We start from the raw sequence: 27,989 nt of genomic DNA on the forward strand, positions 1-27,989 counted from the left end.
TGCTGTTTAGCACTTTATTAAAACAAACGTGAAGAGCCAGCACCCGCTTCACCCAGACTCGTGCTTTCCCGCAGGGAAACTGCCGCCGAAGGAAAACTCAGTAAATGAGTTTCAGCGAGGCAGGTCCCAGGTCTCAGCCTGCTCCGGGGACGTATCAGACCCTCAGATCCAAAGCCAAGGGTGACCCACAAGTGATGATGGCAGAAATAAAGGACAGGAGGGAGGGCGAGCAGCCAGCTGAACACCTAACCCATGTGAAATGAGGCGCTCTCTGTCCCCCGCAGGCAGATTTAACACGTTTCCGTTAAATCAACGTGAAAGAAGGGGAAATCCCATATCTAAATTCAGATCAGCCGGGGCTGCGAGGTAGGAGAGGATCACTGGGGATACCTGCTAGTGGAAACAGGACCTGACAGATCACCTACTCCCCAGTGAAGAGATTGTCCTGGAAGACGTTAAAGTGCCCAAATTCAGTGAAATCCCATCGTAGAGACCCCCGGGGAGACAACAAAAGCCTCATCCCCTCCACCGGCTGCAGCCACGAAAGGGGAGCAGTGCTTTCCCACAGGCACAGCTGGTGGGTAAGAACCTGAGCAGGAAGAAAGAAGATGGGAGTCAGTGCCGGAAAAAAATCCCCTACGTTCACCTTGGGAAGTCTGCAAGGAGACGCCTCATCCCACTGTCTGCATTCAGCTGGCAAAGCTCATTAAAAGAGGTGGCCTTTCACTGCCCTTTTCAAACCTGGAAATTCAGGCCTCCTCCACAACAAAAAGAAAAGGTGAATTAAGAGATGAAATGCCGGAGGAGGAGGTACCCCAGCCCTCCAAGCCCAGCTACAACCGTGCCCACCACCAGCCGTGCCCAGAGGAAATCCAGGGAATCCTCCAGGCGGGCATGCAGCCTCAGGACCTGCCGGCGCGTGCTCTCCCGGTCCCCGGAGTTGTCAATGATGTGACTCGCTAATTTGCGCTTCTCGTCCAGCGGCAGCTGGGAGGCGATGCGAGCTTCTGCCTCCGCCTGGGACAGCCCGTTCCTCTTCATCAGCCGAGAGAGCTGCGTCGGCGGGTCGCTGCCGGGACGGGAGGGTGGCACTGAGATGGGGGTGCGGGAGGGAAGAGGGGGTTTGCCTGCCTTCCTCAGCACGAGGGGGAAAAGCCGGGGTAAAGCGTGGGGGAGAGATGCTCCCCGCTTCATTTCGGAGCCGGCGCAGGCTCAGATCAGCGGAGCCAGCACCTCCGGCGCTGCCCAGGCTGACCCCGCTGCGTGTTTTTGGCATTCCCACGGCCCATAACACTGGGGCAGTGCCCCAAACCCTGCCCCAGCCAACGGGGCACAGGTTGTGGAAGGACCAAAGACAGAGATTTCCCCCGTACGATGGTGTCAGGTTTTGGGGAAACCTCAGTAAGAAGCTCCTCGTACACTAGAATAAAGGAAGGTGTCGCTTCTCACGCCTACAGAAAAGAGGCAACGTTATTGAAAGGTTTCGTGCCAAGGCTGAAGCTAAATCCTCACCGGAGCAGGAGGGATGTGACAGTCCCCTCCAGCCTGTAAGAGAGGTGGCAGCGTCCCAGTCCTCGTGATTCACGTGGCACTTACCAATAAACCAAGACGGTGTATTTCATAAACTTGGGCAATCTGTTGGTCTCGAAGAGCAGAGGGATGTCAAGGATCACGTAGCGGTAGCCTGCAGAAATTACAACACCCCCCCCCCCAAAAAAGGGAATAGCATTACTCAAATTCCCAAATCCCTCGTGCTGCACGCGCACCGCGGCCACGGCTGCTCCGGCAAAGCAAGCGGGAGAGCTCTACAGCTCCATGATTACAGCTGAGAGGAGAGCACAGCCTGCTCACCCTCCTCCCTCTCGGAGGGAGGAAATGGTTTCGTTCCAAGTTTCCGGAGGAGAAAAAGAAAAAAAAAAAAACCCAAACCCTAACCTGAATGATCTCAGACCAAAGGTGAAGCTGCAGAAATATAATGAGGAGCTGAAACAAGAAGCTCAAATGAAAGCGCCTGTGCCTGGCTGGCGAGAGCGGCAGTCACGCCGTCATCGCTGGCCTCTCCAGGGGAGCAGCGCCCACAGCAGAATTTGCTCTCCTCTCTTTCACATCCAAGACTTCGCCAGGCTGCGTTATTTGAGCCGATGTTTCCCAGCTCAGTTTTCTTCCCTTTTTGGATTGCTTTGGCTAAACAGTTCCATTTTTCGAAGGGGAGCAAGGAAATCCTTGCAGACCTCTCACAGCTGTGACACTGAAACGCAGGGGTGCCTCCAGGCACAGCCCCAGGGCCTGAAACCTCACCAAAACTGGCCAAGTTTGGTTCAAAACCGCCGTCACCAGGTGGAGCAGCCGGTGAAGAGCTCATAACCACCAGCTGCCGTCCTCCCGGACCCTGCAGGCTCTCCGCGTGCCTCTGCCCTTCGCAGGCGCCAACCGCCCCGGCAGACGGCAGCGTTTGGGGCCGTGGGGGTACGCCCTGCTGAGCCTGGGGGAGTGGGCGAGGGTAGGGGAAAGCTGCAAGTCAGGACCTCGCTCCCCCGTGCGTGTCCCAGCTGCGGGGACACTTCCAGTTTTGCTGGTGTCCCCTCTTTATAATCCAAACCTCCTAACTGAGCTGGCCACGGCAATAAAAGCCTTGACAAAGACATCATCATCCAAGGAGCCACCATTTTACCAGCATCTCCGCCCAGACTTCTTGCTGCCCTACGGCTTGATCGATACGAGCTTTCCTTACACAGCGATCCTTAGAGACAACATCCAGCTATCCCAAATCATTAAAACCTGACTAATGAGGACAAAGCAGCCTGCTGAAGACACACGGTGCTCTCGCCGAGGGACATGACAGCATCCGCCTCCCAGCCCCGGGTTCAAGACTTCATCTCTGGCTCCCGGCTTTCCTGCCTGTTGCTTCCTTTGCGCTTTCTCCTCCTCCTCCTCCTCACCCCGCAGCAGAGCACGGCCCCCGCGGTGCCCCGGCACAGGCCTATTCAGCTGTCACAGGGCTCAGCTTTGATAAGCTCCGTGAAACCAGACTGACTCTATTAAGACATCCTTCTGTCTACACGGAGACCTCCAAAACAGCTGGTGATCTTATCTGGCGTTTGATTAGACCACGTTTGACAGCTGTATTTGTTATATTTATCAGGGGAAAAAGCGGGACTTTGGAAACCACAGCTGTCAGTCCATTTCTCACCTCATTGAGACGAAAAGGGCTCCGCAGCTTTCATTGAAGCCCAGGGAGGTTGGGGGCAGGGAAGAATATTTGGCCGTTTCGGAAGGTATGACATTATCCAGCAAGTAATCTCAGAAGAGGCCTCACAATGCTTTTCTTAGACCCTACAGATGTACTTTAAACCATAGAAGAAGAAGGTGAAGGGCAGCAGTGAAAGGCAGGAATGAATCCTCCAAACGCCAACGCGAAAGGCCACCGCTGGCAGAGCACAAAGGCCGTCACTCAACGTCGGTTCCCTTTCTCCTTCCCCATCCCTCTCCGCACTTTCAAACCAAAGGCAGAGCGAGCAGCGACGGCTCCTGCCTGAGCAGGAGTCCTGGTGTTCCGGGACGCCAGAAATGTCCGGCCTCTTACCTAGCACAAAGTACTTCAAGATCTGCTTCAGCATCTCCTTCTGGATCTCTGGGTGGGTGATGGAGTTCAGCAGCTGCCGTTTCTCCGGATGGGAGAAGATAATGTTTCCGAGAGCCTCACGATTTATCTCTCCGTTCTCCAAGAGGATCTCGGTGCCAAAGTAACGCACTATCTGCTGATAGGCCTTGAAGTGGGGCTGCACCACTGATAACATTAAACAGCCGGAGGTTAGAGCCAGTTCTACAGCACAGTCGGTGTTTGCATCAGCGATCGGCCTCAAATGAGTTTTGTTCATTAAATAACCGATCTTATTCTCCTCGGCGGGCAGCACATCTGCCTGCCAGCACAACCAAGAGCGGCGTGGCTCAGCGCTGCAGCCCGGCAGACACCTGGCATCGGTGCCGCAGAAACACGCTTGCAAAAAACCCTCTCAGCCCAAGGTCCCTTTGAGGGCTGACACCCGAGAGATCGAAGCATCTTGCAAACATTAATTCAGCGCCACAACCCTCCTCGTGCGTGCCGCTGCTCGGGGTTAGAAGTCAGCAGGGCGGGCGGGAGGACTCGCTGACGGCTACCAGCCAAGGCACGGGCAGGAACGGGGGCTGAGCCGATTCCCACCGCCTGCAGGGCGAGAAGTCGAGCAGAGAGATCCTAAAGGGACAGGGAGCAGCGTCAGGTTTATTTTAGCTGAAAACTTCAGCACTAGGTGAATAAAGGCTGGCTGCTACAAGTCGGCTCTGGCTGGTACTAAGGTTTTTTTTTTTTACTGTCTTTCACCTTAGTCACCAAATTCTTCACGAGAATGAGCACAGAAACCTTCTAAGAGATCAATTCCCAAGAGGTATTTGCAGGGACTCTGATGTTACAGGAGTGTATAATTTTAAAGCCACCAAAAAATCACCAACAAAAAGGCTGCAGTAATAAAACCATAATTAACATCAAGCTGAGGCTAACCACAGAGCGTGACAGACCGTATATAATTTTCTTTCCAAAATCCAGGAACATTGCCACAGGTTGTAACCTCAGGCCAACCTAATAAAAGTCTTTAAGACCAATTTCTTTCTCCCGTGGAATTTCACATTGAGGTAGTTTCAGGATGGGTGAAATCCATATAGTAAATAAACACATATAAAAAAGGACTTGGAGAAAAATGAAGTGATTGGTAGAAAACCGACACTGAGTATCTGTAGTGTTTTCCTATCATCTCTGAGGGCTTTTAGCACCTCCAGCAAATTTTCTGCACCTTGAGGGGAATTACAGTGCAATAAAATGTTAAGAGCATCACAGCTTTGAGTGGCTACACAGTAAGTTCTTTACCAAATAGAAAAGCGCAGGCACTTCAAAATGACACCTCCTGCACCACGGCTCAGCTGCAGATCCGAAACCTTCCGCATACAAAATCAGCAGCCCTTCCCGGAGCGAGCGCTGCTCTCCTCGTTATCCCGGTGGTACAGAGGGATTAACATCTCGCCCCGCATCGTGCGGGTAACTGGGGAGAGCAGGGTCTGCTCCAGTCCTGCTGAGGCAGCAGATCTGGATTTCTGGGTCTTTTCTGTAGCCTGGACAGCACATTTCCAGGGCAGCGAGAGGCAGGTGCGCTGTGCGGAAGCACAGACCGAATTCCCTCTGATCTGGGATATTTGGAGCCTCTTTTCTTTTTTTGAGCGCATTAAGGCACAAGTAATTTTGTGGACCAATCTCTCAGTATTTACAACCAAAGCAACATCCAGCACAGAGGGAAATTCTCTTTCAGCGTGTTAGTGATCCCACCTAACGTGTTACAGGATGGGTGTCCTGCGGATGAGGGGGGGGCATCAGACCAGCCGAAGGAACCTGCTTTACAGAGAAGGGCATTTATTTTGCCACAAGTTGGCTCTCAAAGCCGGGAAGCATTGTACTCCAGGAGAGGGAAACTCAGGGCAAGATCTCCCCACGGTGTTTGCTATTAGGACAAGATCTTATTTCTTTTTTTCTTTATTAAAAATATATCCTAGTTCCAATTCCCCTGAGACAGCTGCTCCACGCAGCCTCATCGACACGGGAGGGAAACACTTATCTAATGTACCCAGAGCACCCTCTGCCGTCTGCGCTTCCCCGCATCAATCCCAGTTGTCAGGGGAACCTCAGGGAGAAAGATCAACTATGCAAAACTCACCCTCTCTGGCAATAACATCGGCATCAATCACGGCACAGCCCAGTTCCCGGAGTACAGCCACCACCGTGCTCTTCCCCGATGCGATTCCACCCGAGAGTCCGACCAGGAACATTGTGCTCTGAAATGGAAAGAAAAGAGCTGAAAACACGCCAGGACAGGGCCGTTTTGTTCATGCTGTGCACATCAAATATTTATCCCACACAGGCAACTTCATTCAAAGCTCATTTTCATACGTTCTCAGGGCATTACCGAGACTTTATTATGATTTTGGCACCCCTCTGAGCTGGGTACCCCTGTTTGACAGGCTGAAGAACAGCTTTGGGTTAAATGAGGCTTCCCTGGACCCTGCTAACTCTGGATGTACAACTTGAGCCAGCCCTAAGTTCCTCCAGCTGGTTCACCTGCAGCTCCACACAACTCGCTCCCCTTTAGCATCTGCACCCATCAAGCCACAGTCTCACCTACAGCACCCTAAATCAGAGGACATTTCTGGCAGGGTTGTCAAGGGTGACCCAGGATCAGTGACAAAGGGGAAAAATTCAGACAACATCTCAGACCAAGAAACACGAGGACTGAGAGGGAGAGCCCTGCTTGATCTCTACAGCCGGGGTGTAAGAGGAGATAAGCCATCTCTGACATAACTGGGACGCAAAGCACACAAGCCAGCAAGTAAATCGCATCCCCACGTTCCCTGGAAGCCAGCACAGTCATCGGTAGCCCAACAGACACAAGAAATCATGGCTCTGAGCAGCAAACGCGCGTCTCTTAGCTTGGTAACGTGGCACTAAACTCAGAGTCGGCGCTTGCCGACGGCCTTGAGGCTGGGAGGGAGCCGGTAACCCCCCGGCCAACGTGGAGCAGACAACTTCTCACGGTTTCTGCACAGACATCTCTCCCCACTCAATCCGAAATCTGCAACCCTCTAAACCCCGCTTGCACCCGTTCACCAAAAGGCTTAGCGACGCAGAGGCAGCTCTGGAGTGGGGACTCCTGTGAGCAAGGTGGTATCTGCATCCCCAAAAAGGCAACAGCCACGGCAGGCTGCTGGGAAAGCACGAGTCCTGCAGGACCTGGGGCAGCCGTGGCAGTGCAGGGAACAGACCCCAGTGTCCCCTCTCCAGCTTCCACCGACCAACGCCGGCCCCAGCCAAGAGCATCCAGGGCTTTGTGCAGCCGAATCCCGCAATTCCCCAAGGACAGAGCCACCAACTTTGCTGTCACCTTGTCCAGGGTGACACCACCCTCACAGACGAGGAGCCTGAAGCTCCCAAGCCCCAGCCTGGGGCTGTGGCCCCTTGCATCTGAGAAGCAACTGGCTCCGTCGTCTTTGGCCAGGAGCCACAGGCTGCTGGTAGACACCCCTTAGCTTCCTCTTGCCCAGAGGAAGGGAGGCCCAGCTCCCGCCACCTCTCCTGGTGAGCCACGTACCCGAAAACCCAACGATCTCAGTAACCATTGCTGTGCCTAACCTAGTTCTGGGGTCACGCCTCCCTCCAGACACCACGGCCACCAGCCCCAGAAAACTCTGCACGTACAGGAACCGGGTACCTACTGCCCGCACCGTCCCCCACGAACGGGGAGCACGCCGCATTCCACCCAAAGGCAGCAGGCAGGAACAGGGGCCCGCAGGGCGGCTGAAGATGGGCAAAACCACAGCACTGCTTCCTTTTTGCTAGAAAAAGACACTTTTGTCATAACTCAGTCCTACAAACAGGATCCAGACCCATGGGCTGGGGTGAGGACGGGGGTGGATAAGTCCTTTGGCAGCTGGAGGCAATTCAGCAGAGGGAGGAACCAGGAGTTAGAGCAAAAGCCAGCAGCACCTGCCAACAGCGTCGTTCGCTTCGTGGCTGCCGAGAAGCGACGCCAGCCCGCAGCAGCACCACGTGCTCTTTTCCCTTCCAAGACGCCAGGCGAACAGATGGGGTTAACTCGAGCAACGACGAGGGGGAATTCAAAGGGAATCAGAAAGGGCACTTATAATAAACATCAGTGCTTTGCGGGAGGCTGACGTAAATCTCAAGCTTTGCTGCCGAGTACCCGGTCCCCACAGGGATACGGTGGGCTCGGCGAGACAGAGGGGCTGTTTCTCTATTGCAGCAGGTTAAAATCCAGCCCTCCCTGGCAGGGTTTTATACGCCCTCTGCAACAGCCCACAAGGGCTAACGCTGCATGAGGAGAGTCAGGCCTTTCGTGCAGTGCCTTGCAAGGGTGGAGGCTCCACTCACGTGTTTTTTAAAAATACATAAAAATCTCTCCTGCCCATGTAGAGTAAATACCGGGTTTTAACTGCAGTAACCCCTACGCTCTGGCCTCCAGCCTCAGCTGGGACTTGGTCCCAAAAAACCCTGCTATTTCTGTCCCTCCGTTACATACCTCTGCAGGCAGGCGGCTTGCTGTGAGAATTACTGCAGGGGTAAAAGAGCACTTGGAAGGGTTAGTCTAGAAACCACGGCCAAACGGGATTTGAAAACACTTGCGCTGTCACAGGGCCTGTACAGATATAAGACCCACGGTACGAGGTATAAATATTTAACGAGCTTGGGTTTGAACTGTACACAAGGGTAGAGAGGCCAGCCCGTTCCTGCAGATGTTACAGGCAGGAGCCAGAACCAGTTTTCCCCCAAATACACCGTTTTTTGGTGTATTTGGCCTGTGCCAACTAAATCAAACACGGGGAAAGCTGAAACGCGAGCCACAGAGGCTAGTCAGACTGGAAAACTCGGCGAGTTATTCCAGCTGTAAGGAATGGTGCCCTGGGAGATGTAACCCAGAGCCCTGAGGAAGCGGCTTTTAAAGACTGAGGTGCCCAGGCTTCCCCCGTGTCCCGATTCCTCCGGTTTTTGAGCACAGCACAAGTCGCCTGCCTCAAGCCATCCACCCGGCGAGCCGCGGGGCTGAGGACACAGCCGAAAGGCGTCCTCCAGCGCCGTGCTACACCCGGCCCTGCTGCTACTCCCATCCTCGGCTGACTGGGGCCTGGTGCACTGACAGACCTGGTGTTTGGCTTCAGGAGGCTGAAATTAAAAGGAAAAATCACAAAATACATCATTAATTTGGTGGAGAAAAAGCCGCCGCCACCACCACCGTGAACCACCCCTCCGGGCCTTTCGGCTCTGTCCGAATCAAGCCCCATGCGCTGACAGTTTTCGCCTGACAGGGCCCTGACCGCAAAACGGCGCTTCCCCGGTGGTCCCGAGCCCGGCCCCGGGCCGTGGCCACCCCCCCGGCCTCCCCAAGCCCGGGGCACCGCCGCGGCTCCTGCCCGGGGCCTGTGACACGGCTGGGGGGTCAGGCCGAGCGAGCGAGGGCGCAGGGCCGGCCGGGGAGCGGAGCAGAGCCGGCCGAGCCCCGGTAGGGACCGCCCGCACCGGGCCGGGCACGGCCGCCGCCCGCGGGGTGCGAGGGCCCGAGCGGGTCCCCTCACGCCGCCCTCACCCACTCACCCTCTGCCCGGCTTCACGCGCGGCGCAGTGTCCCGCGCGCCTATTGGCTGGTGGGAAGAGGGGTCCCTCTCCCAGCCAATCGACGCCGCCCTCATTGGGCTCGGCCCGCCCCTCCGGGCAGGAAGCGGGTGGGGGCGCGGGCACGGCGGCCTCGGAGGGGGACGGGCCGCGGCTCTCCGCCCCGGCGGGCGGCCCCGCACGGCTGCCCCGGTGTGAGTGACGCTCCCGTCCCCGGAGTCCCGCCCCGGGACGCCCCCAAAGGCCGACGGGAACTGTAGTCCCGGCCCCGGCGCAGCCCGGCCCCCACATGCCCCCGCAGACTACCGGTCCCGGCATGCCCCGCGGCCCGCCGCCCAATCGCGGCGCGCTTTGTTGCGGGGGCGCGGCAGGCGCCGAGGCCCCGTTTCAAGATGGCGGACGACAGTGAGACAGCAGTGAGGCGGCCACCGGCGAGGCCTCCGCGGCCGTCGGCGGAGGAGAACGACCACGAGCACTGCAGCGACTGCGAGAACGAGGCGGAGCACGGCTCCAACCGGGGGTGAGCGGCAGCCGGGGCCGCCCGCCGCGGCGGCGGCCGGGCCCATTGAGGAGGGCAGCGGCCGGGAAGTGAGCGGCGCCCCGCCCCGCGCGCGCGTTGATTGGCCGCCGGGCAGCATCCCGCGCTGCGATTGGTCGAGCTGCCCATCAGTCTGACGGGGGGGGACGGGCCCCCTGGCTCCCATTCACGCCTGTTGTGGGAGCGTGTCCTGAAGCTAAGCATGGTCGGGACCGTCCGTGGCGTGGATGGGTGACGGCGTGCGCGGTGTCTGCGGGGCAGCCGGAAAGGGGCCGCGTGTGCCTTTTTTTGGCAGAAATGAGCCCAATTCGCAGCTCTTCTTGTCCTTGCGCTAGGGTGTGTCTCCCCACATTTCCCCTGTCCTCCAGCACAAGCCCCTTCCCCCTCCCGGCACCTCTGGCACCGCGGTGGCACCCAGGGAGGTGGCATGGTTGGGCACGTTATCCCGCTCTCCGGAGCCTGTGGCCTCCCGTGACCATCCCTGCACCCTGGAAGAAGCCCAGGCTTCTGCACACCCGTCCCGTTGTTATCCTAAACACAGCCCAGGGTTTTGCAAAGCTCAGCTGATGTCGTCTTGTGGTTCGAGGAGCATGGCGTCCAGAGGTACGAAATGGTGAAATAGCAACAATTAGGCTGGGAGCGAGCGCACGTGGCGAGGCAGATCCTTATCTAGGTAGGAAAGATCTAAAATCCCTAAAGTAGTACCCGCGTTACTCGCTGCCTTAATTAATGAGGCGCAGAACTGTCTTGTCGTGCCTGTGATTTGCAGGAGAGGCTTCATCCTCGTTCCCCTGGCTTTGCATGCGGCAGGGCATGGGAATATCACGTGTTTCCAGAGGTTTCCAGAGGTTTTGCGCCTTGTGCTTCGCACACCTGAGCCTCACCAGCTCCTCTTCCCGCTCGCCCGGTGCCCCAGCAGCCGCTTCCCCAGCCCTGTGATACGGAGACCCTTGGCTCGAGGAGCTTTTCTCCCTCTGTCGACAGCTTTCCGTAGGCAATCCCGCCTGGCCGGTAACTGAAGTGAATAAAAGGTCACGCAAGAAATATCACAGAGGCTTTTTTTTATGACAGCACAGATGCCCGTTTATATTTTATTTGCCTCCCGGGTGTGGCACCGTGTCTCAGTTTAATAGGTTTAGCCATGCTCGGGGAAATTTTTCTTTTCTTTCCCTCTGACATGATTAGGTTTGTGGAAACCAGAGCCAAGCAGAGAGGAGACGTGGTGCTTAATCACCATTATTTCCCAGCCCAGCGGTTCAGCCTGCCCTTTGCCAGGAAAAGGTGTGTTTTGGAGCGCTCTTCGTATCCTAGCGTGAGCTTCGCATCTCCTGCAACCCCAAGGAGTTAAAATGCAGTTTCCTACCCCAACTAGAGCGAGCGTTGAAGTGCAACAAGCTAACTGGGCAGCCTGGGAAATGTCCTGTAACAAATATACTTAGAGAGTTCGGGTCACTCAGGAAATAATGCTAAAAGTGCGGCTGACGGGCACAGCGATAACGAGCGCAAGCCAGGGAGGCTTTGGAGCTCTCTGGCAAATCTCCTGTCCCCCTCAAAACCTAGTGGGGGATCCAGCTAGGAGAGAAAAGACCGAGCGGTAGGAAAGGTGGTGGTTTTCTTTCTTGATGCACATCGGTTCCGTTGATTTCGTACCATCATGTTATGCTCCCACAGCGTGTGGGAGCGTTTCTGGTCACCTGAGCTGAACGCTGTCCCCAAAAACGGGGCAGGAGAAGTGCTTTGAGCCGCTGGGGTTTGCAGAGCAATGCTTGGAGTCCTGCCTCTGCCCGGTTCGTGTTAAGAGTCACTGGATCTTGGCTCTGAGATTTAAAACATAAAAATATTACTTAGTAAGAGCAATACTTCTTTTCCTTTTAAGGACAGGAAAGAGGAATTGAGTTCCCTCCGCCTCGGTCCTGTGTCAGCGCTGGGAAGTGGCTGCACCGCTCTTCGCTGCAGCCATCCGAGTTGATTTCTCAAAGGAAAAAAATCTCACTTTCATATTGGTCACGATTTCCTTTGTGTGGAGAGGGCTTCTGTCGTGTCTCTGGTGTCAGTGGAGGGTTTATTCCCATTGTAGATAAAAGACACAGAGCCGCCACGGGCTCTGCTCCCCCCAGCTGCTGCGAGCCTGGTGGGATTTGTCGGTTCACAGGTAGCAAGCGGCAGCGGTGAGACCAAGGATTCGAGTGTCCCGGCTGCGCGAAACGCGTCTGTTGTTGGCAAAACCACTCGGGGAAACAGTTTTGAGTGGGAAAAGTTCGGGGCCGGTCCTGCGGCATGAATTGGGTTGTTGCTGGGTGGTGTGTGGGGAAAGCAAAGGGGCTTTTCTTGGTGGGACAGCGGGCAGCTGCCTGGTTTGGGAATCCCTGCCTGCACTTACACTGTGCGAGGATGTTCCTGGGACAACCGCCGTGCTCTAACGTGCGGAATTTAGTTTTAGGTGTTATGTGGAGCACGATAATGGCACGCTCTGCTTCGGGACCCGTGCTCTGCCATCTGCAGAGCTTCGCTCCGGCTCCTAATGAGATTACATCCTAAGTACTGCACCCAATTAGCCCCAGGTTTGCAGAAGGATTTTCCAGCACCTAAATACGGAGCAGGGATCTACTGTTTCTCATCTGACACCTTTCAGACTAGGAAGCAAGGCCGTGCAGTGGAGGAATTGCAAACCGCGCAAGCCCTTGTCTGAATCTGCATTTCCAGTTTGGGTTTTGAGGAGGAACCAGCAGCGTTTGGTACCGTTTGCTATTGGAGGTGTGAGGCGGTCTGAGAGCCTGAGCGTGGCATTTCGGTTTGTGTAATGAAAGACACTTTTTGATCACCGCTGTGTGTACTCTGCAAGAAATAACTCCCAGCCCCTAACGTCGAAATCCCCCCATGCCGACCCAGAGCTTCCCACCGGGCTTCGGGAGCCGAGGCAGCCGCGGGGAGCCGGCCGCAGCTGGAATTGTCCTCTCTTGTGCTTTCCTCCCCCACCTTGCAAAAATAAAGCTCTTGGATCTGGGAGTTCAGCGGGAGCGCGCACAGAACAAGGTGATAGATAAGTGGGTGCCGAGCACCAGTTTGTTACTGGATGCGTCTGGTGTTTCCCAGCCTCCAGAGGGGCTGAGCTGGTGGAGAGCAGCCAGTCTGAGCGGGTCTGGCTTTGAACAAGCCCGTCCGGTTTATTTAGGTACTTCCAAAAGTTTATTTTTGAGATCGCTTAGGTTGTGGGTGTTATTTTCTGTGTAGTGGTTAGCGCTGGCTCCTTTCCCTTGGACTCAAGGAGCCGTCGGGTTCAAGGAGCGGGGAAGGGGGGATTGCAGTGAAAAGTAATGGCCGTGACAGCGGCAACGCCTCTCCCGGGAGAAGGGAAAAGTGTTTTCCTTCGTCAGAAAACGAAGGACCGTTGCGATCCTGCGGGTAATCAGAAGATGTTTCGCATAGCGCAGCCAATGCGCCTTTTTCCACCTGCTTTATCTCTCAAAGCAGCTCAGGCTGGAAAGGAGATACGGGAGGAAAAAAGCCGTAAGTGTGAAGGCCGTGGGCCGTCGGACAGGAGCTGGCCTGGCCGTTAACCCTTCCTGGGCGGTGAAACCGGCTTCAGACCTCGCAGCTTCATGGGTTGCATCGGCTGCGGTAGCTGGGATTTTGGATGGTGGTGGCTCATCCCAGGGCACCAGTGAGGTGTTGCCGTTAATTTGGAGAGCGTCTGAAGGGCTGCAGCTACACTGGAGCGTAAAGAAGATACTTGCTTTACTAAATGGACTTGAAAATAGAAAATACCTAGAACTGTTTCTGCCCTAGATGTAGTGAGTGGGACCTTCGGGTTTTCCAGCATTTTCCACCTTTCTCCCAGCTGGAGCAGGGCCCTTCCCCACGCCACGGCGCCTGGGAATGCAAAACCTCATCCCACCTTACGCCACCCTGATTTCTTCCAGGTCACGACGGCTTTGCTCATAAATCAGGGAGGATTTTTCTCAGCCCTTTTACCGACGAGTCCGGCGTGAGGGTGAAGCGATATTGGTTGGGCTGAACTCATTAGCAGCAAGCTGGGAGTTGGCAGCTCTGATTTATGAAGCAAAGCGACGCCGACTGAATACGCAGGGGCTGGGGGGATTTTGTTTGTCGCATTTGACACCTGCAGCATCCCGACGTGGAGGTGACCTGGGAAAACGTGTCCGTCTCCTTTGGAAGGGGCGGCTTCCAGCGTCTGCCCTCGAACGTGCTCTCAAAGCCCCCTTGGGCCGTCAGTTTGTTAAAATCGGTCAGAAATCAGTTGAATGTGTTTATTGCAGCTCCACGGTGGATGGTTTGGCTCAGGGTCTGGATGCAGCTGTCTGGCAGGTTGGGGATCTGCCAGGTCTTGCCCGTGCTCCTCCGCAAGGAGTTAAAAAAAACCCCATCACGCATTTGTCACCAAAATCAATAGCGGTGTCAGCACCGCTTTGCCGTAATTACTTTTGCTGTCATGTCAGAGCTCGCGTCTCCCCGGGTGGAGGTGAAGCCCTTTCCCGGTGGTGGGAGGAAGGGTGAGATGTGTCCCCCCGGGGACGGTTCAGCAGCGCTGCGGGATGCTGATCCCCACAGAGCTGCGGCTTCGCGGCTGCTCCTCTCTCTGCTCCTCTGCAAGCGCTTAATGCAAGTGGGAGAAGAGGACGGGGGGGGCTTCTCATCGAGCCCCCTTTTGTGGAGCAGCTTGCCCTGCACAACTGCTTGTTCCCCGTGCCGAGGAGCAAACGCTCGCTGTCTCCCGATGTTTCACGTGGGGCTCTGCTGAGAGACGGGAATCAGCAAATACCGTCTGCAGAGTCTCTGCTGCCGTTCAGGTTTTGTCCAGAGGAAAGCCTTCCCCAGCTCAGCTGCTCCGTGTCCTGCAAACCAGACGTCTCCGCTCCGCAGGGCGACGGTTGCCCATCGCGTCGGGTTTCTGCGCCGCGAGCGTCAGCGGCCTCGCCATCCGCAGGCATCTCGGCACCCAGCCCTCCCGGCTTTATCCCTTAAAAAAACCCCATTTCTCTATCTACTTTTCCCTGGTTTCAAAACTTGCTGTTCAGCCCAGGGATTTTTTTAAACCTTATTCTCCTCCCGGCTCTCTCCTTTTCCTGGCCTTGCTGAAATAAATAGTTGGATGCTGCTCCAACATATTTTCCAGCGCGTTTCTTCTTTCCTTTCCCTGCTCCACCCTCTTCACCACTATCTTGTGTTTGGTAAAGACATTAAGCTGGTCCGGGAGCAAGCGGTGCTCGGGGGGATTTCCAGGCTGGCCGGTGCCTTCGGTTCATCGTCTGCCTCTGGGCAGATCAGAGCTGTGCGGTTGTCCCTGCTGTGAATCGTTTTGGGGGTGCAAGGAAGGAGATGCCTCTGCATCGTAGAGGAAAAAATAGACTGGCTTGGATCCCTGAGCTGAGATTTGGGGAAAGAAGAGGACGAGGTCCCCGGGCACAGGAGGGCTGGGACACGTCCCGCAGCACCAGGCTGGCAGCTCCCACCGGGATTCTCCGTGGCTTCCCTCGCTCTGGCCTTTCCCAGTCAAGCCAGACTCTGGTTGTCGTCCTCAGTGAAAACAGAAGAGGAAAGATGCTGCGGTTTTACTGCAAAACAACCTTGGCAGCGCTGGCAGGGAGAGGACAGAGCTGAGCGATGCTGCTGGCGTGCACGCCGTCCCCCCAGCTTGCTTTGCAGAAGACCCCTCGTGCGTGTCGGCAGCCGGCAAAGCGCCCCTGGCCCGGTGTCCCCCCCTTTTCCCCTCTCATCCCTCCGCTGGGTCCCACTCCAGCCATCTCTGGGGTTGAATTTCCACCTAACCCATGACCCTCTCGGGGACTGTAACCTTGTTTTGGGGGCCGTTGGCAGGGAGGCTCCTGGCTTGGGGTGCCCCAGCTCCGCAGCAGTAACATCGCCTGTCCCGCGTTGGGGTACCTCACGCGGGGGTGAGATCACATGCGTCAGGCCGGGAGCAGTTTTGGCGTCAGGTCGCTGCCACGCTTGCCCGTCAGCGAGGCCGGGCTCGGTGCAGGGTTTCACGCCTGCGGCTGCTTTGGGGTGATCATCATCTGCTGCCTGCATCCAGGCTGCCCCGCATCCCCGGAAGGAGGAGCGATGCACTGGCGCAGGCGCTTCCCACCCTGCGCTCCCAAAGAGATTTGCTGCTCGGTCTCAATTTTCCAGCTCCAGCAGAACAATTTTTCCAATATAACAGCCACCCGTCTCCCTAGATCATCACCTCTGCAGGTGGGGTGACGTTTGGCGCAGTGTCCTTGGCCACCGGCCCTCCGTGGTGCCTGGACGTGCTGCGGTGCCTTATCCCCAGGGCTGGATCAGTGTTTGCTGCTCCCACGTCCATCCTTGGACGCAGAGAGGAGGAAAAACCCTAACCTGGGCATCTCCGCCATTCCACGGGGTGGATTTGGGCACGTGCAGCCGAGCGGGGCGATGTGACGGCAAAGACGCGGTCACCTGCGGTGCGGGGCACGCTCCCCACCGCTGAGCAAACCTGCGGGGTGGGAGAGGTTGGCGCTGGTCCCCTTTTGGGAGCTCGCACGGAGCTCGCTGCTGGGAGGGACGCTGGAGAGAGGGCGCATGGCTGCACCGAGTATTCCCCCTCCTGGAAGCTTGGACTCAGAGCAGGGAGTTTGTATTTTCTTTAGAGAGCTTCAGAAACCTTATAAATGTTCTCCAAAAAGGCTCCAATGATGTTTCTTTTGTTCCCTAGCGGCTTGAGTCCAGCAAATGACAGCGGAGCCAAAAAGAAGAAAAAGAAACCCAAACGGAAGAAAGAGAAAGGAGGAGATCAGCCCGACCAGGCTCAAGACCAGCCGGTGAAGGTGACTGACCCCTTCCCGCAGTCGCGGCCCCGCACAACAGCCAGCCCCATCCTGAACCTCTCCGATGTAGCTTAGGGCAAAGAAAGAGTCTCCCGGTCCTGGTTTTAGGCACTTGGCTGCTCAAAAAACTCAAGGTTTAGACTAATTCCCCAGCCTGCCTCCACGCGTGGGAATTCCCGTTGCTGCGGAAGGTGTTTGCGGAGCATTCCAGGCTTAAACGCGGTCCTTGGCTGGATATCCCAGCCAGTTCCAGCGCTGCGGTGAAAGGGTCAGACTGGCGCCTCCGAGTTATTCTATCCAGACGCCAGCTGCCTCCTCGCAGGCAGGGAACCGCCACGCTGCCACCTGCCAGCTTCCTCTCCTGCCCGCAGCCAACACAACAAACGCGTTCTACTTCTTGGGCGACATCTCATGTTGTTGATTTTTGCTTGATTAACATAAGAACAGCAGCTGGGTCAGAGCAGGGTCTGTCTTACCCCTCTTGGCTTTGCCTGATCCCGAGTAGCAGCCGATGCTTCGTGAAGGAGCATGGGACCAGCAAGGTTTGTCCCTCCCAGCGCTGGCAGTCACCCCTCTTGTCCCCTCTGGTCCTGTGGCAGGGGACACGCACACAGATCTGCACGATCGACAGAGGCTGTTTTCTGTCTGATGCCAAGTTCCCATCCAAATATTTCTAATATTTTGTCCTTCTGACTGTGCAGAGCATTAAATTGGGGCTTTGAGTATTTCAAACTAACTTCACCGGCAATCAGGGAGGAGCTGAAGTTGTGAATTCAGCGCAGAGCTGCCCACCCTGACAAGATCTGCCCCGGGAGGAGGAGGAGGAGGAGGAGGAAAGTGCCCTTCATCTTGACTCAGCCTCTCCGCCTTGTCCTGGTCCGCGGTGCCCAAGCACTCCTCTGGAAGCTGCAGTTTGCAGATACGGATCCAGCTTAGATGGAGGAGGCTGAAGCAGTGAGAGAGAAAAGCCACCGCAGAAAGCCCAAACGCAGGGTGTGGGTTGACCCAGGGTGTCTCTGCGTGGGTGTTAGCCGAGGTGGGGCAGGGAGGTTTGCTCTTGGGCCTCGCAGCGTCCTCCTTAACTGAAGCTTAAAGCATTTTAAGGCACTTCATCTCTCCCCTTCAATCCAGGAGTGCCTAGAAACCAGCTCTGGGTGTGTGGCGGGTGCCTGGTAAAAGGGTTCATCCATCTCGTAGAGGGTTACAAGAGGATCTAGGCTGGGAAGCGAGTCTTCTCCCCGCTCTCCCCTTCCTGCAGGGTCAGGTCCAGGTTCCCCTAATGAGGAGCTGAAATACAGACCTGGTGGCTCAGCTTACTCATTTTGTCTTTTCACCCTCCTTTTCTGCCCTCAGATGAACTCTTTACCCGCTGAGAGGATCCAGGAGATTCAAAAAGCCATCGAGCTCTTCTCTGTAGGTCAGGGCCCTGCCAAAACCATGGAGGAAGCCAGCAAGAGGAGCTACCAGTTCTGGGACACGCAACCGGTGCCCAAGCTAGGTACGTACAGCCCCTCGCCGTTTCGTGCTACTTGGGAGAAGCCTTGTGGTCCCCAGGCTGCTCAAAGAAGCCCAAAGAAGCCCAAAGAAGCTGGCCTCTGGCCCTCGCTGCTGTCCTATCTGGGCTTCAAAGGCATCAATGACACATGTCCACCGTTCAGCATCGTGGACTGAGCGGCCAGCCCTGCTGCCGGAGAGCTGTGCAGGCGGCTGGGGGGGTCGAGAGGCACGAGGAACCGTTTCAGACATCAGATTTGATGCCTCCTGCGTTTGGGCGTCCCGTAATCTCAGCCTTTAGCCCTTGAATTGGGTCTCTCCAGCCCTCTGTGCCCAAGTTTCATGCGGGGTGTTGCCAGCCTTCCTCCTACCAGCTCCTAGGGGACCTGGAGTTAACCAGTGCTCCCCTTTCTGGGGGTTGAAGCTTCCCAGCAAGGGGTCCTTGGTGGGGAAGGTAACTCGGGGTGAGACGGGGCCGGCCGGTGATGGGAGCCGCTCAGGGAAGCAGGTCTGAGCCACCACGTCGTTGGTTTGCTGGGCTCACATCGGCCTCTGGCACGGGCAGGCGCTGGGGCTGAGCCAGGACAGAAGGGAGGCGCAAACCTCACGAGCATCTGCACCCCCAAGCTGCCATACCCAGCTAAAGCTGCGGAATCCTATCTCTTCGTCCCCTCTTTCCCCTGCAAACAGCCCGGCTGTGCTTCCCAGCCCTAGTCCTTCCTCCAGCCCTTTCTCCAGTTTGCTCTTGACGCTGTCAACCTGCGTCAAAAGTGATCTGCTGTCGGTAACGAGGCGTTTCTCAACGGGGCAGGAGCGCTTGGAGCAGATCTGAAAGGAAGAGGGGTGCGCTGCCGCAGAGCTGCGGGGCTGGAAGGTGCTCGTTCCCGAGCTAATTGGAGCAAACCTGCAGCACTCCCGGGATGCCCAGGATCGCTTTGTTTAGTCTCTCTGCCCCTGCGTCCCCCAGCAAAATCCATGCAGAGCTCGGGAGAACCAGAGAATGAGTCCAAGCCCATAGTTTCTAGATTTACCCAAAACTTGTCATGGCTTTAAATTGGCTGCTCTTCGGTAATTTCCTTCATGGGTTGTGTCCGACCCCTCTTGCCGCAAACACCATGTTTGATTCCCTTTTCACGTTGTCAGCACCAGTCTGAAGCTTTCTTTGGTCTCAAAGACTCTTTGCTGGGAGCGATGGTCTCAGCTTTGTGCTGGGAAAATCATCGTGAGGTGGCACAGGGTGATGTGAGACATCAAAACCTGATCTTGCGTTTGCCCTTTTTCCCAGAGGATCCTGGCCATGGCAAACATCATTTCTGCTTGGGTAAACCCAGGAGGAAGGGTGGAAGGTATCTTCTGGGGAAGGAGAGGCACAAAACAGCCTGCTCCTCTGTACACCGAATTACTGGCTGCGCTCTGGCTGCCGGGTCCCGGCGTCTCTCGTGGTCCTTGCTCAGGAGCACGCTCTGGCACACAGCGTTACGCACACGAGGTTTTTTAGGGTCGGGTAACAAAAGTGCTGTAGGATTTTTGGGGCCGGATTTCAGAGCGGTTCAGCGCCTGCTCAAAATAAGAGAGGACGGCCAGGGGTGAGCGTTTCTGGAAGCCGGCCTGGGTGGGTGTGATGGGGGCAGTTCTTGCTCTGGGCTTTCCTTCACCTCCCCATTGCCTGGAAACCTTTTCAATCCCTTTTTAAGGGAATTCCTAATTAGCGTGGCTTGCTACACTTGGCAGCACTCAAGCGATGCCGCTGTGTTGACATCCCGGAGAAAGCCGGTGCTTGAACCGACATCTCTTGGCTGAATCGGAGACTTCAGGAGTCAGTGGTTTTTTCAACAAAAGTTGTCTTGTTCGCTGCAGCTCTTCTTTAAGCGCAGTGGGAAGGAAACCTTGACGCTTGCCAAATGACAGGGGCCAGAGCTGGCAGGGAGAGATCCGCTATCTGATGGAGTGGCTCATGGGAAAGCGCTGGCCGAGGCTGCGACAGTGGGGATGGGGAAGGATAAGGCGTCGCGTGTGGACCTGGAGGACGTAGCTCTGAAGCTCTGATCAGTTTGGTTGCCTCCTTTCTCCTGCCCGATCAGGTCCGCCATTGCCTTTGAAAGAGGGGTTTTGGTTCTCTGCCCCCATGTCGCATTGAACGTGTGGCACGTCCCAAAGCGGGTGGGTGAAATGGTGATCCCTGGCTGCCCGTGCCGGGGACCTGGGGTGGGAGATCACGCTGGGGAAGTGGGGCACATTGGTCACCAGATCAAGGTGTCGTGGAGACTTGGCCTCAAACGGCAGAGAGCATCTTCATGGCTCTCTGCTCTCTCTTACAGGAGAAGTGGTGAACACCCACGGTCCCGTTGAGCCGGATAAAGACAATATCCGTCAGGAGCCATACACCTTGCCCCAGGGCTTCACCTGGGATGCCCTGGACCTTGGGGATAGAGGCGTGGTGAGTACGGGCAGCTCAGCACATGTGTGTTGGCAGGGCGTCTCCGTTGCACGGTTGGCAGTTCCATGCTTGGACTGCCGAAGATGGTTTTGGGGATGGAAATGTGTCCTTCACCACACCAGGCAACTCTCCAGCTCGGTGGTCACGCCATCTCCTTGGAGTTAGATGGGTCTGACTTCCCCCACCGTGCAGTTACCTCTCACCCATCCCGTGTTGGCCAGGTTGGACTGGTTTCTTCATGGGGATGTAAGGATGCCTGAAACCAGGAGTTTTCCCTTAGGAAGACCCTCCAGATCCACCTCCCTGGAAGATGACCTGAGGGCAGCAGGACTTATCCGTGTGTCCTGCTGCTTGCCCTGCTCTGCAGCGGCACCGGTTCAGGAGCCCGGAGCAGGCGGCCGTGCCGGTAGCAGGGACACGGCTGCACGTGGCGCCCATCGCTGTGGCCACGCAAAACGTGTGTGGTCTCAGGGTCCCGTCTCAGGGCGTGTGATGGCTGAATAACTTTCTTAACCTGTTTGGTCTCTCCTGTTTTAGCTGAAAGAGCTGTACACGCTTCTGAACGAGAACTATGTGGAGGACGACGACAACATGTTCCGGTTCGATTACTCTCCCGAATTCCTGCTGTGGTGAGTGGCACCACGACCGCGGAGCCGAGGGTGTGGGATGCTGGCAAGCCTGATCCCGGTGACAGCGCTGCAGCTGCCTTTGCTTATCCTGTCTCACTTCTTTCCAAAATCTCCCTTCCCCATCTGTCACCATGCACGTTGTCCCAGGTACGCTGCGAGAAGGGTTTCTCGCCCAGCCCTCCCTGCCTCTGGCTTCTTCGAGATATGAGAGCCTAAAACTGGATTTTTTTCCTCTTTGGTTTGATCCCTCAAGTGTTTGTAAAAATCCTGGTAGCTGAGGAACTTCTCGGTGCCCTGGAGCTGTAGGATGAAGGCAGCTGCCAAGTAATGTTGCCAGCAATAACACTTGGAGACCTGTTGCTCTTTCCTCAGGGCGTTCATGAATTGAGGAACATGGATTTCCTCCTCTGTCCCTAGTGAGAACAGAGCAGGAATTGCCCTGGATCCCAGCGGTCCTGCCTTGTCACATCACTGTCACCTTCTCATCCTCCTGCCTGCAAACCCACGGCTGCGTTGGGCAGCCTGGAGCAGGACCCAGGGCATCCCAGGACAGGGTGGGGAGGCAGGAGCAGCTCTACTGGGGACCTTTGATGGGACGTGACTTCTGAAGTGTGTCTCTTCTCCAGGGCGTTGCGTCCTCCGGGCTGGTTGCCCCAGTGGCACTGTGGAGTCCGAGTTGTCTCCAGCAAGAAGCTGGTTGGATTTATCAGCGCCATTCCAGCCACTATCCACATCTACGACACGTGAGTGCTGCTCGGCTGCATTTCTCATCATTCCTGGGGGGTTCCTGCGAGCGCTGAGGAGGTCTGGCTACGTTGTCCGAGCCAGCCAACCGAGCCAGACCTACGCCGTTCAGCCGTGGAGATGCTTTGCTGCTCGGAGGAGAAGGTGGGGGGATATTTAAGGTGGGCAGTGAAGTTCTGTGCAAGGACATCTTGTAGTTAGCAGCTGTGAAGGCTGTTCTCCTCAACGAGTGAGGTCACCTTAGAGCTCTGGCTTACAGAAATCCTCCAGGGCTGGATGGAGACCATTTTCCCTGGGAAAACCTTGGGTAACAGCTTAAAGGAGAGTTTTCCAAACCCAGCCCTTGCCCCTTGGCCTTCCCCGAGGCTTTGACTCCTCTTTCTCTTGAAGGGGCTGGAGGTAAATTGCCCAGGGCGTTGGACTGCTCCTGCCAGGTTAGGACAGTCGGGTCTCATGCTCTGCATTGTTTCTTTCCCAAGAGAGAAGAAGATGGTAGAGATAAACTTCCTGTGCGTCCACAAAAAGTTGCGCTCGAAACGGGTGGCTCCGGTTCTGATCCGCGAGATCACGCGGCGGGTTCATCTGGAGGGGATCTTTCAGGCTGTTTACACTGCAGGAGTGGTGCTACCAAAGCCTGTGGGGACATGCAGGTGAGTGGCTGTGGTTCTCCAAAGGGATTTTGATCTGCAAACCTTCCCTTGCCGGGATCCCCTCTGTGGTGTCTAGCATGCGGGGGATTCCCTGGGACAGGAAAGATCGATTCCAGCCCAGGTTTCTCCTCCCAACACCGTCCTTCCAGGATTAAATCCAGTAGCTTTGCTTAAGCTGCTCATGTATCACAAGACAGGAGACTTTCTGCAGCACGAGTGCTTCAGGCCGCCCTTGTTTTTCTCTGCGGGAGCTGCCGGCCTCTTCGGCAGCTGGCGTGATGTTCTCGCTTGCCCTCTCATGGCAGCTATGAGAACCTCGTGCCCACGCAGCCATCCCGCTGCCCAAGAACAAGTCTCCCACCGCGAGTGTGTTTCTGCAGGTACTGGCACCGGTCCCTGAATCCTCGGAAACTCATCGAGGTCAAATTTTCCCACCTGAGCAGGAACATGACTATGCAACGTACCATGAAGCTTTACCGGTTGCCCGAGGTGGGTGCCAGCCGGGGCTGTGAGCCGCGGAGGCAAGAGCTCACGAATTGCTCCTCGCTGAGCAAGGGGTGAGGCTGGGAACTGGAGACACAAACATCTCGGCCGAGGTCGGGTCCTCTGCCTGGAGAACTGGGGTTTGTTTCATGTAGTAAATGACTCTGTCAAGCTATTGCACTTTATTTAATCTTTATTTATTTTTGCCCGGGTACCTGCATTTTAAGGGCAAATTCTTGCAGCTAGAGGACCCCGTGAGCTTTTGTTTCATGGTGAGTCATATCCCGTCCTCCTGGTAAAACGAGAACGCAAATATGACAGCCTTCATCTGTCCAAACACAGCCTCGGAGTGACCTTGAATTGGGTTAGTCCCTCATTCTTCAGTCAAACTGATCGGTTCTGTCACTGCAGTTGTCCTGCTGGGGAAGTTCCCCAGCTGGATATGGGAGAAAAGACAAACAAAACATTAAAATTGCCACCACCTTCCCCGACCTTGTTGGCTTCCTTCTGTCGGTCAGAGCTGCTCGTTTCGGTTGGAGAGAGCTGCTTTAGTGCTGGGCAGCGCACGGCTCCTGTCTCCTGCCTCCCGCCGCAGCAAAGGCACCGGCTGCTGTTTCGTGGCTACCGATTTTTGCGTGGAAACCCAGACCCAGAAGCGGTCGGTGCTGCTCGGTCTTGGGCTTTGCTGAGCGATCCCAACCCTAGATTAGAAATCGAGTCCAACTGGAAATAACATCAGGCGGGTCCTCGCGGTGCCTGGGGCGTGTATCCCAGCCCGTCCCCGCTGCGAGCGGGAGCAGAGACCTGGAGGGAAGCTTGTGTCCTTAGTGGGTAGGAGGCCAATTCCAGCGGGATTTGATCTGGCACGTGGGGCTTTGGGACCCGCTGTGCTTCTCTGCGGTCCTTGCCATCGGTGTCGTGGCCGATCGCGTCCGTCGTTACGCCGGGCAAGCAGGGCTGGAGGGGAGGGCGCTGGGTTGTGGGACTGAAAATGGGCAAAGCGCGTCTGAGTGCCGCTTGTCGGAGAGCCCTTGAGTGATAAAAGCCACCGTGCAAGCAGCACAAGTGATTTCTCTCGCTTTCTTTAGACTCCCAAGACTCCCGGCTTGCGGCCAATGGAGCACAGAGATATCTCCGCAGTGCACAAGCTCTTGACCGAATACCTGAAGCAATTCCACCTGACGCCCGTCATGAGCCGAGAGGAGGTGGAGCACTGGTTCTTACCTCAGGAGAACATCATCGACACCTTTGTGGTAGAGGTGAGGGGGCAGGAGTAAGACGAGGGGGTGTTTTCCTGGGCTTCTGCCTCCACTGGAAGAGCGTGCGGCAAGCTGTGGGAGCAATGGGGGAGGTTGCTGCCCCGGGCAGTGAGATGCTCTTCCAGGGTGGGAGGTTTGAGCTGCTGGAGGATGGTGCCTCTCCATCCTGGGCTGTCCCGAGTCTCCTCGCAGGGAGCCCACGCATCGCTCAGACTGGCAAAACCCCTCTGAGGCTCCGTCCAGGCTTTATCCGAGCTCTGACGTGTTGCGGTGTCACTTCTGGCTTCCAGAGCGCCCCAGGGGAGGTGACAGACTTCCTGAGCTTCTACACACTGCCCTCCACCATCATGAACCACCCGACTCACAAGAGCCTGAAAGCTGCTTACTCCTTCTACAACGTTCACACCAAGACGCCTCTCATCGACCTCATGAGTGATGCTCTCATACTCGCCAAGTCGGTGAGTGATGGCAGGACCGGGGCGGCACCGGGCAGCTCACCGGGCGGCTCGCCGGGCACCGGGCAGCTCACCGGGCGGCTCGCCGGGCACCGGGCAGCTCACCGGGCACCGGGCAGCTCACCGGGCGGCTCACCGCTCACCTGGCCGCCCGTGGGTTTGCGGGGAGGGCTGGCCGTGGGGTAGGGCTTGTACCTGGGGCTGTACAAACGCAAATCCTAAAGGATCTGCCGCTCCGGAGAGGGATGCAGGGGTAGCCTGAACCTTCCGGCTAGCGGTGAGCTGAACTCAGGGTGTCTACTCATTTCTTACAGCGAACGATATTGCCCTGTGTCCGTAGTACTTGAATTGCGGGTGGGTACACCGATGCTAAGTTCTTCCCTGGTGGCCTTGGTGCCTTCTTCTGGGGGTGCAGAGCTGGGCAGGAGAGGGGGCAGGCAGCTCACGGATGGGAGGAACTCCCCGGCACGTAAGCAGGAGGAGCTGACGGCTTCCTGTCTTGCCTGTGCAGAAAGGATTCGACGTCTTCAATGCACTGGATCTCATGGAAAACAAAACCTTCCTGGAGAAGCTGAAGTTTGGGATTGGGGACGGGAACCTGCAGTATTACCTGTACAATTGGAAGTGTCCCAGCATGGCACCAGAGAAGGTCAGTGGGGTGGGGGGGTCCTCCAGCCCGGCCGGTGCACGGGAAGGGGTCTTGTCCCCGCAGCCCCCAGGGAGATGAGTTTGCCGTCACACGCACCTCGGCGTTCCCGGTGTCCGGTGCAGTGTTACACGCGGTAACGGGTGAATCCGGTGACGGCTCCTCCGTGCCCTCCCCGCTGTGCCCGCGCAGAGGGCGTCCCTGGGCAAAAGCACTCGCCGCTTCTCTCCCCAGGCTCACGTTACTCTTGGACTAGCGCGGGTTCAGAGTCCTCTACCTCACGCACATCCCCACGGAAAACCTCTTCCCTCTGTGGAAGGAGGCCAGGTACAGAGAGGAGACAGGGAGAGGGGCTGCGGGGTGACAGACGTGACACCGGTGGTTGTCACTTGGTGGTTGCTGCGCCCTGTGAGCCCGCACAGGACCCGGGTGTCACCGCGCCGCCCCGTAGCCTGTGTGTCAGTCTGTCGTGGTGGGGCGAGACGGACAAGAGCCCCTCGAGAGAGAACAACCAACCTTGAGAGCTGTTGGGTTGTTGTTGAGCAGAACCCCGGGACCATGGGGAGCTCTGCCAGCGCGGTCGCTTGTAGCACGTGCGGAGAGGCTGAACCACAGGATCTCTGGGGTGTCACCTTGTCCCCACGGCCAGCAGCTCGCTCCCCACCCAGCGGCTCCGAGGAGCCTGGGCCATTTTTAGGGAGCCCTGGTTGCTACCGTGTCTCCACCCTGAAGATGTGCACTTGGATCACAACAACGCCAGCAACGCTGCAGGCTTGGGGAAGAGTGGCTGGAAAGTGCCCGGAGGAAAAGGACCTGGGGGTGCTGGTCGACAGCGGCTGAACATGAGCCGGCCGTGTGCCCAGGTGGCCAAGAAGGCCAACGGCATCCTGGCCTGTATCAGAACTGGTGTGGCCAGCAGGAGCAGGGAGGTGATCGTGCCCCTGTACTGGGCACTGGTGAGGCCGCACCTCGAATCCTGTGTTCAGTTCTGGGCCCCTCACCACAAGAAGGACATGGAGGTGCTGGAGCGTGTCCAGAGGAGGGCAGCGAAGCTGGTGAAGGGCCTGGAGCACAAGTCTGATGGGGAGCGGCTGAGGGAACTGGGGGTGTTTAGTCTGGAGAAGAGGAGGCTGAGGGGAGACCTCATCGCGCTCTACAACTACCTGACAGGAGGTTGTAGCGAGGTGGGGGTCGGTCTCTTCTCCCAAGTAACAGCGATAGGACGAGAGGAAATGGCCTCAAGTTGCGCCAAGGGAGGTTTAGATTGGACATGAGGAGAAATTTCTTTACCGAAAGAGTGGTCAGGCCTTGGACCAGGCTGCCCAGGGCAGTGGTGGAGTCCCCATCCCTGGAGGTATTTAAAAGCCGTGTAGATGAGGCGCTTGGGGACATGGTGTAGTGGGCATGGGGGTGTTGGGTTGACGGTTGGACTCGATGATCTTAGAGGTCTTTTCCAACCTTAATGATTCTATGATTCTATGTGGTTCAGCATCCACAGCTGCCTTGGAGAGGACGGTGCTTGAGAACCAGAAGGGGCCCGGCTGTGCAGCGCTGCGGCCTGCCCGCGCTACGGCGCAACAGCGTAATTAATGCCGTAACGGCAGTAACGGGGCTTTGGTTCCCTTCACAGAGCACGTGAAGCCAGGTCTGTCTCTGTGGGGACAAGCCCACGCATCTTCAACCAGCCTTGCTCTGCCCCTGAGCCTTTCAAAAAGCTCCAGGAGGTTGCCGGGAGCTTTAAGCAATCCCTTTTCTCGCTGGGAGAGCTGGTGGGTTGGAGAGCCGGGTGCTGGGAGCTGCTTTTCCACTGTGTCCTGCGGTGGGGCTGCCCGTGGCTCCAGCGGGTCGGAGCTCGGGACCGGCCACCGGCGTGTCCTGTGGCGCAGCGGCCGGAGAGCACCCAGCAGTGCCGGCTGCCTGCAGAGGGGCCTGTCCCGGTAGGAGGTTTTCGGGAACAGCTTCTCCCAAATTTGTTGTTATTAGCTTAGAAACAACCTTGGCTTGTAAATCACGGCTGTCTTGTAGACTGCCCAGGCTTGTCACACCCCAAACGTTGGTCACCTCCCCAGATCGGAGCTGGGCAGGGTCCGTGCGCCCGTATGACCGTGAGCCCAGGGCTCTCGCTGCTCTCAAATATCCCAAAGCCGGTGGGAAAACCCGCATGGACAACGCTGAGCCCTCCCAGCCGGCACGGCTCCGCCTGGAGCCGGGTCTGGAGCAGAGGACGGTGGCGCTCGGGCACATCTTGACCTGCCCTCTCCGTTGGCTCCCCAGGTCGGACTGGTGTTGCAGTAAGCGAGCCCTTGCCAGGAGAGCGCGGCGCTGCCGAGGAGCCGGGCCCGGTGGAGGTGCTGCCCTCGTCCTTTCCGCCGAAGCCGGACCTGCACCAGGAGAGGTGGAACCGAACCAACCGCGCAGCCGCCCACCACCTGGATTCACCGACCGCATCCCGCAGCGCCGGCCGCCGCTCCCCCGCTGGCGTCAGCGGTCTCCTTTGTTTTGATTTAATTGCATCCTCGTAAAGACGTGATCAAGGGAATGTAACTGCTGAAACTAGCTCATGATTGGCATATAATGGAGTTAACGGGTGAATAATAAAAGTATATATTATATATATTTTAAATCTTTCCTGTTCCAAACTGACAT

At 56.8% G+C, this 27,989-nt stretch overlaps 2 protein-coding genes across 13 annotated transcripts; one reads left to right on the forward strand and one right to left on the reverse strand.

The window, feature by feature from the left end:
* On the reverse strand, positions 1 to 9,387 carry DCAKD (dephospho-CoA kinase domain containing). Of its 11 annotated transcripts, XM_075171185.1 has the most exons (7): positions 9,185 to 9,263; positions 7,562 to 8,755; positions 7,291 to 7,410; positions 5,739 to 5,856; positions 3,584 to 3,787; positions 1,597 to 1,684; positions 1 to 1,069 (listed from the first exon to the last, which is right to left on the reverse strand). In XM_075171185.1, exons 3-7 carry the CDS (start codon positions 7,327 to 7,329, stop codon positions 784 to 786), a joined length of 735 nt encoding a protein of 244 aa, XP_075027286.1. In that variant the 5' UTR covers positions 7,330 to 7,410; positions 7,562 to 8,755; positions 9,185 to 9,263; the 3' UTR covers positions 1 to 783. The 11 variants fall into 11 exon arrangements, with proteins under 11 accessions (XP_075027286.1, XP_075027287.1, XP_075027285.1 ...); XM_075171186.1 differs by lacking the exon at positions 7,291 to 7,410 and having other exon boundaries at positions 8,735 to 8,755; positions 9,185 to 9,245; XM_075171184.1 differs by lacking the exon at positions 9,185 to 9,263 and having other exon boundaries at positions 7,562 to 8,823.
* On the forward strand, positions 9,335 to 27,966 carry NMT1 (N-myristoyltransferase 1). 2 transcript variants are annotated; one of them, XM_075171181.1, is made up of 12 exons: positions 9,335 to 9,722; positions 16,435 to 16,546; positions 17,900 to 18,044; positions 20,359 to 20,477; positions 21,015 to 21,106; positions 21,733 to 21,849; positions 22,330 to 22,500; positions 22,881 to 22,989; positions 24,072 to 24,242; positions 24,533 to 24,700; positions 25,209 to 25,346; positions 27,618 to 27,966. In XM_075171181.1, exons 1-12 carry the CDS (start codon positions 9,595 to 9,597, stop codon positions 27,636 to 27,638), a joined length of 1,491 nt encoding a protein of 496 aa, XP_075027282.1. In that variant the 5' UTR covers positions 9,335 to 9,594; the 3' UTR covers positions 27,639 to 27,966. The 2 variants fall into 2 exon arrangements, with proteins under 2 accessions (XP_075027282.1, XP_075027283.1); XM_075171182.1 differs by lacking the exons at positions 9,335 to 9,722; positions 16,435 to 16,546 and adding an exon at positions 17,295 to 17,582.
* The last annotated feature ends 23 nt before the right edge of the window (positions 27,967 to 27,989 follow it).

Source organism: Calonectris borealis, chromosome 22 (genome assembly GCF_964195595.1).
Source record: "Calonectris borealis chromosome 22, bCalBor7.hap1.2, whole genome shotgun sequence".
NCBI lineage: Eukaryota > Metazoa > Chordata > Aves > Procellariiformes > Procellariidae > Calonectris > Calonectris borealis.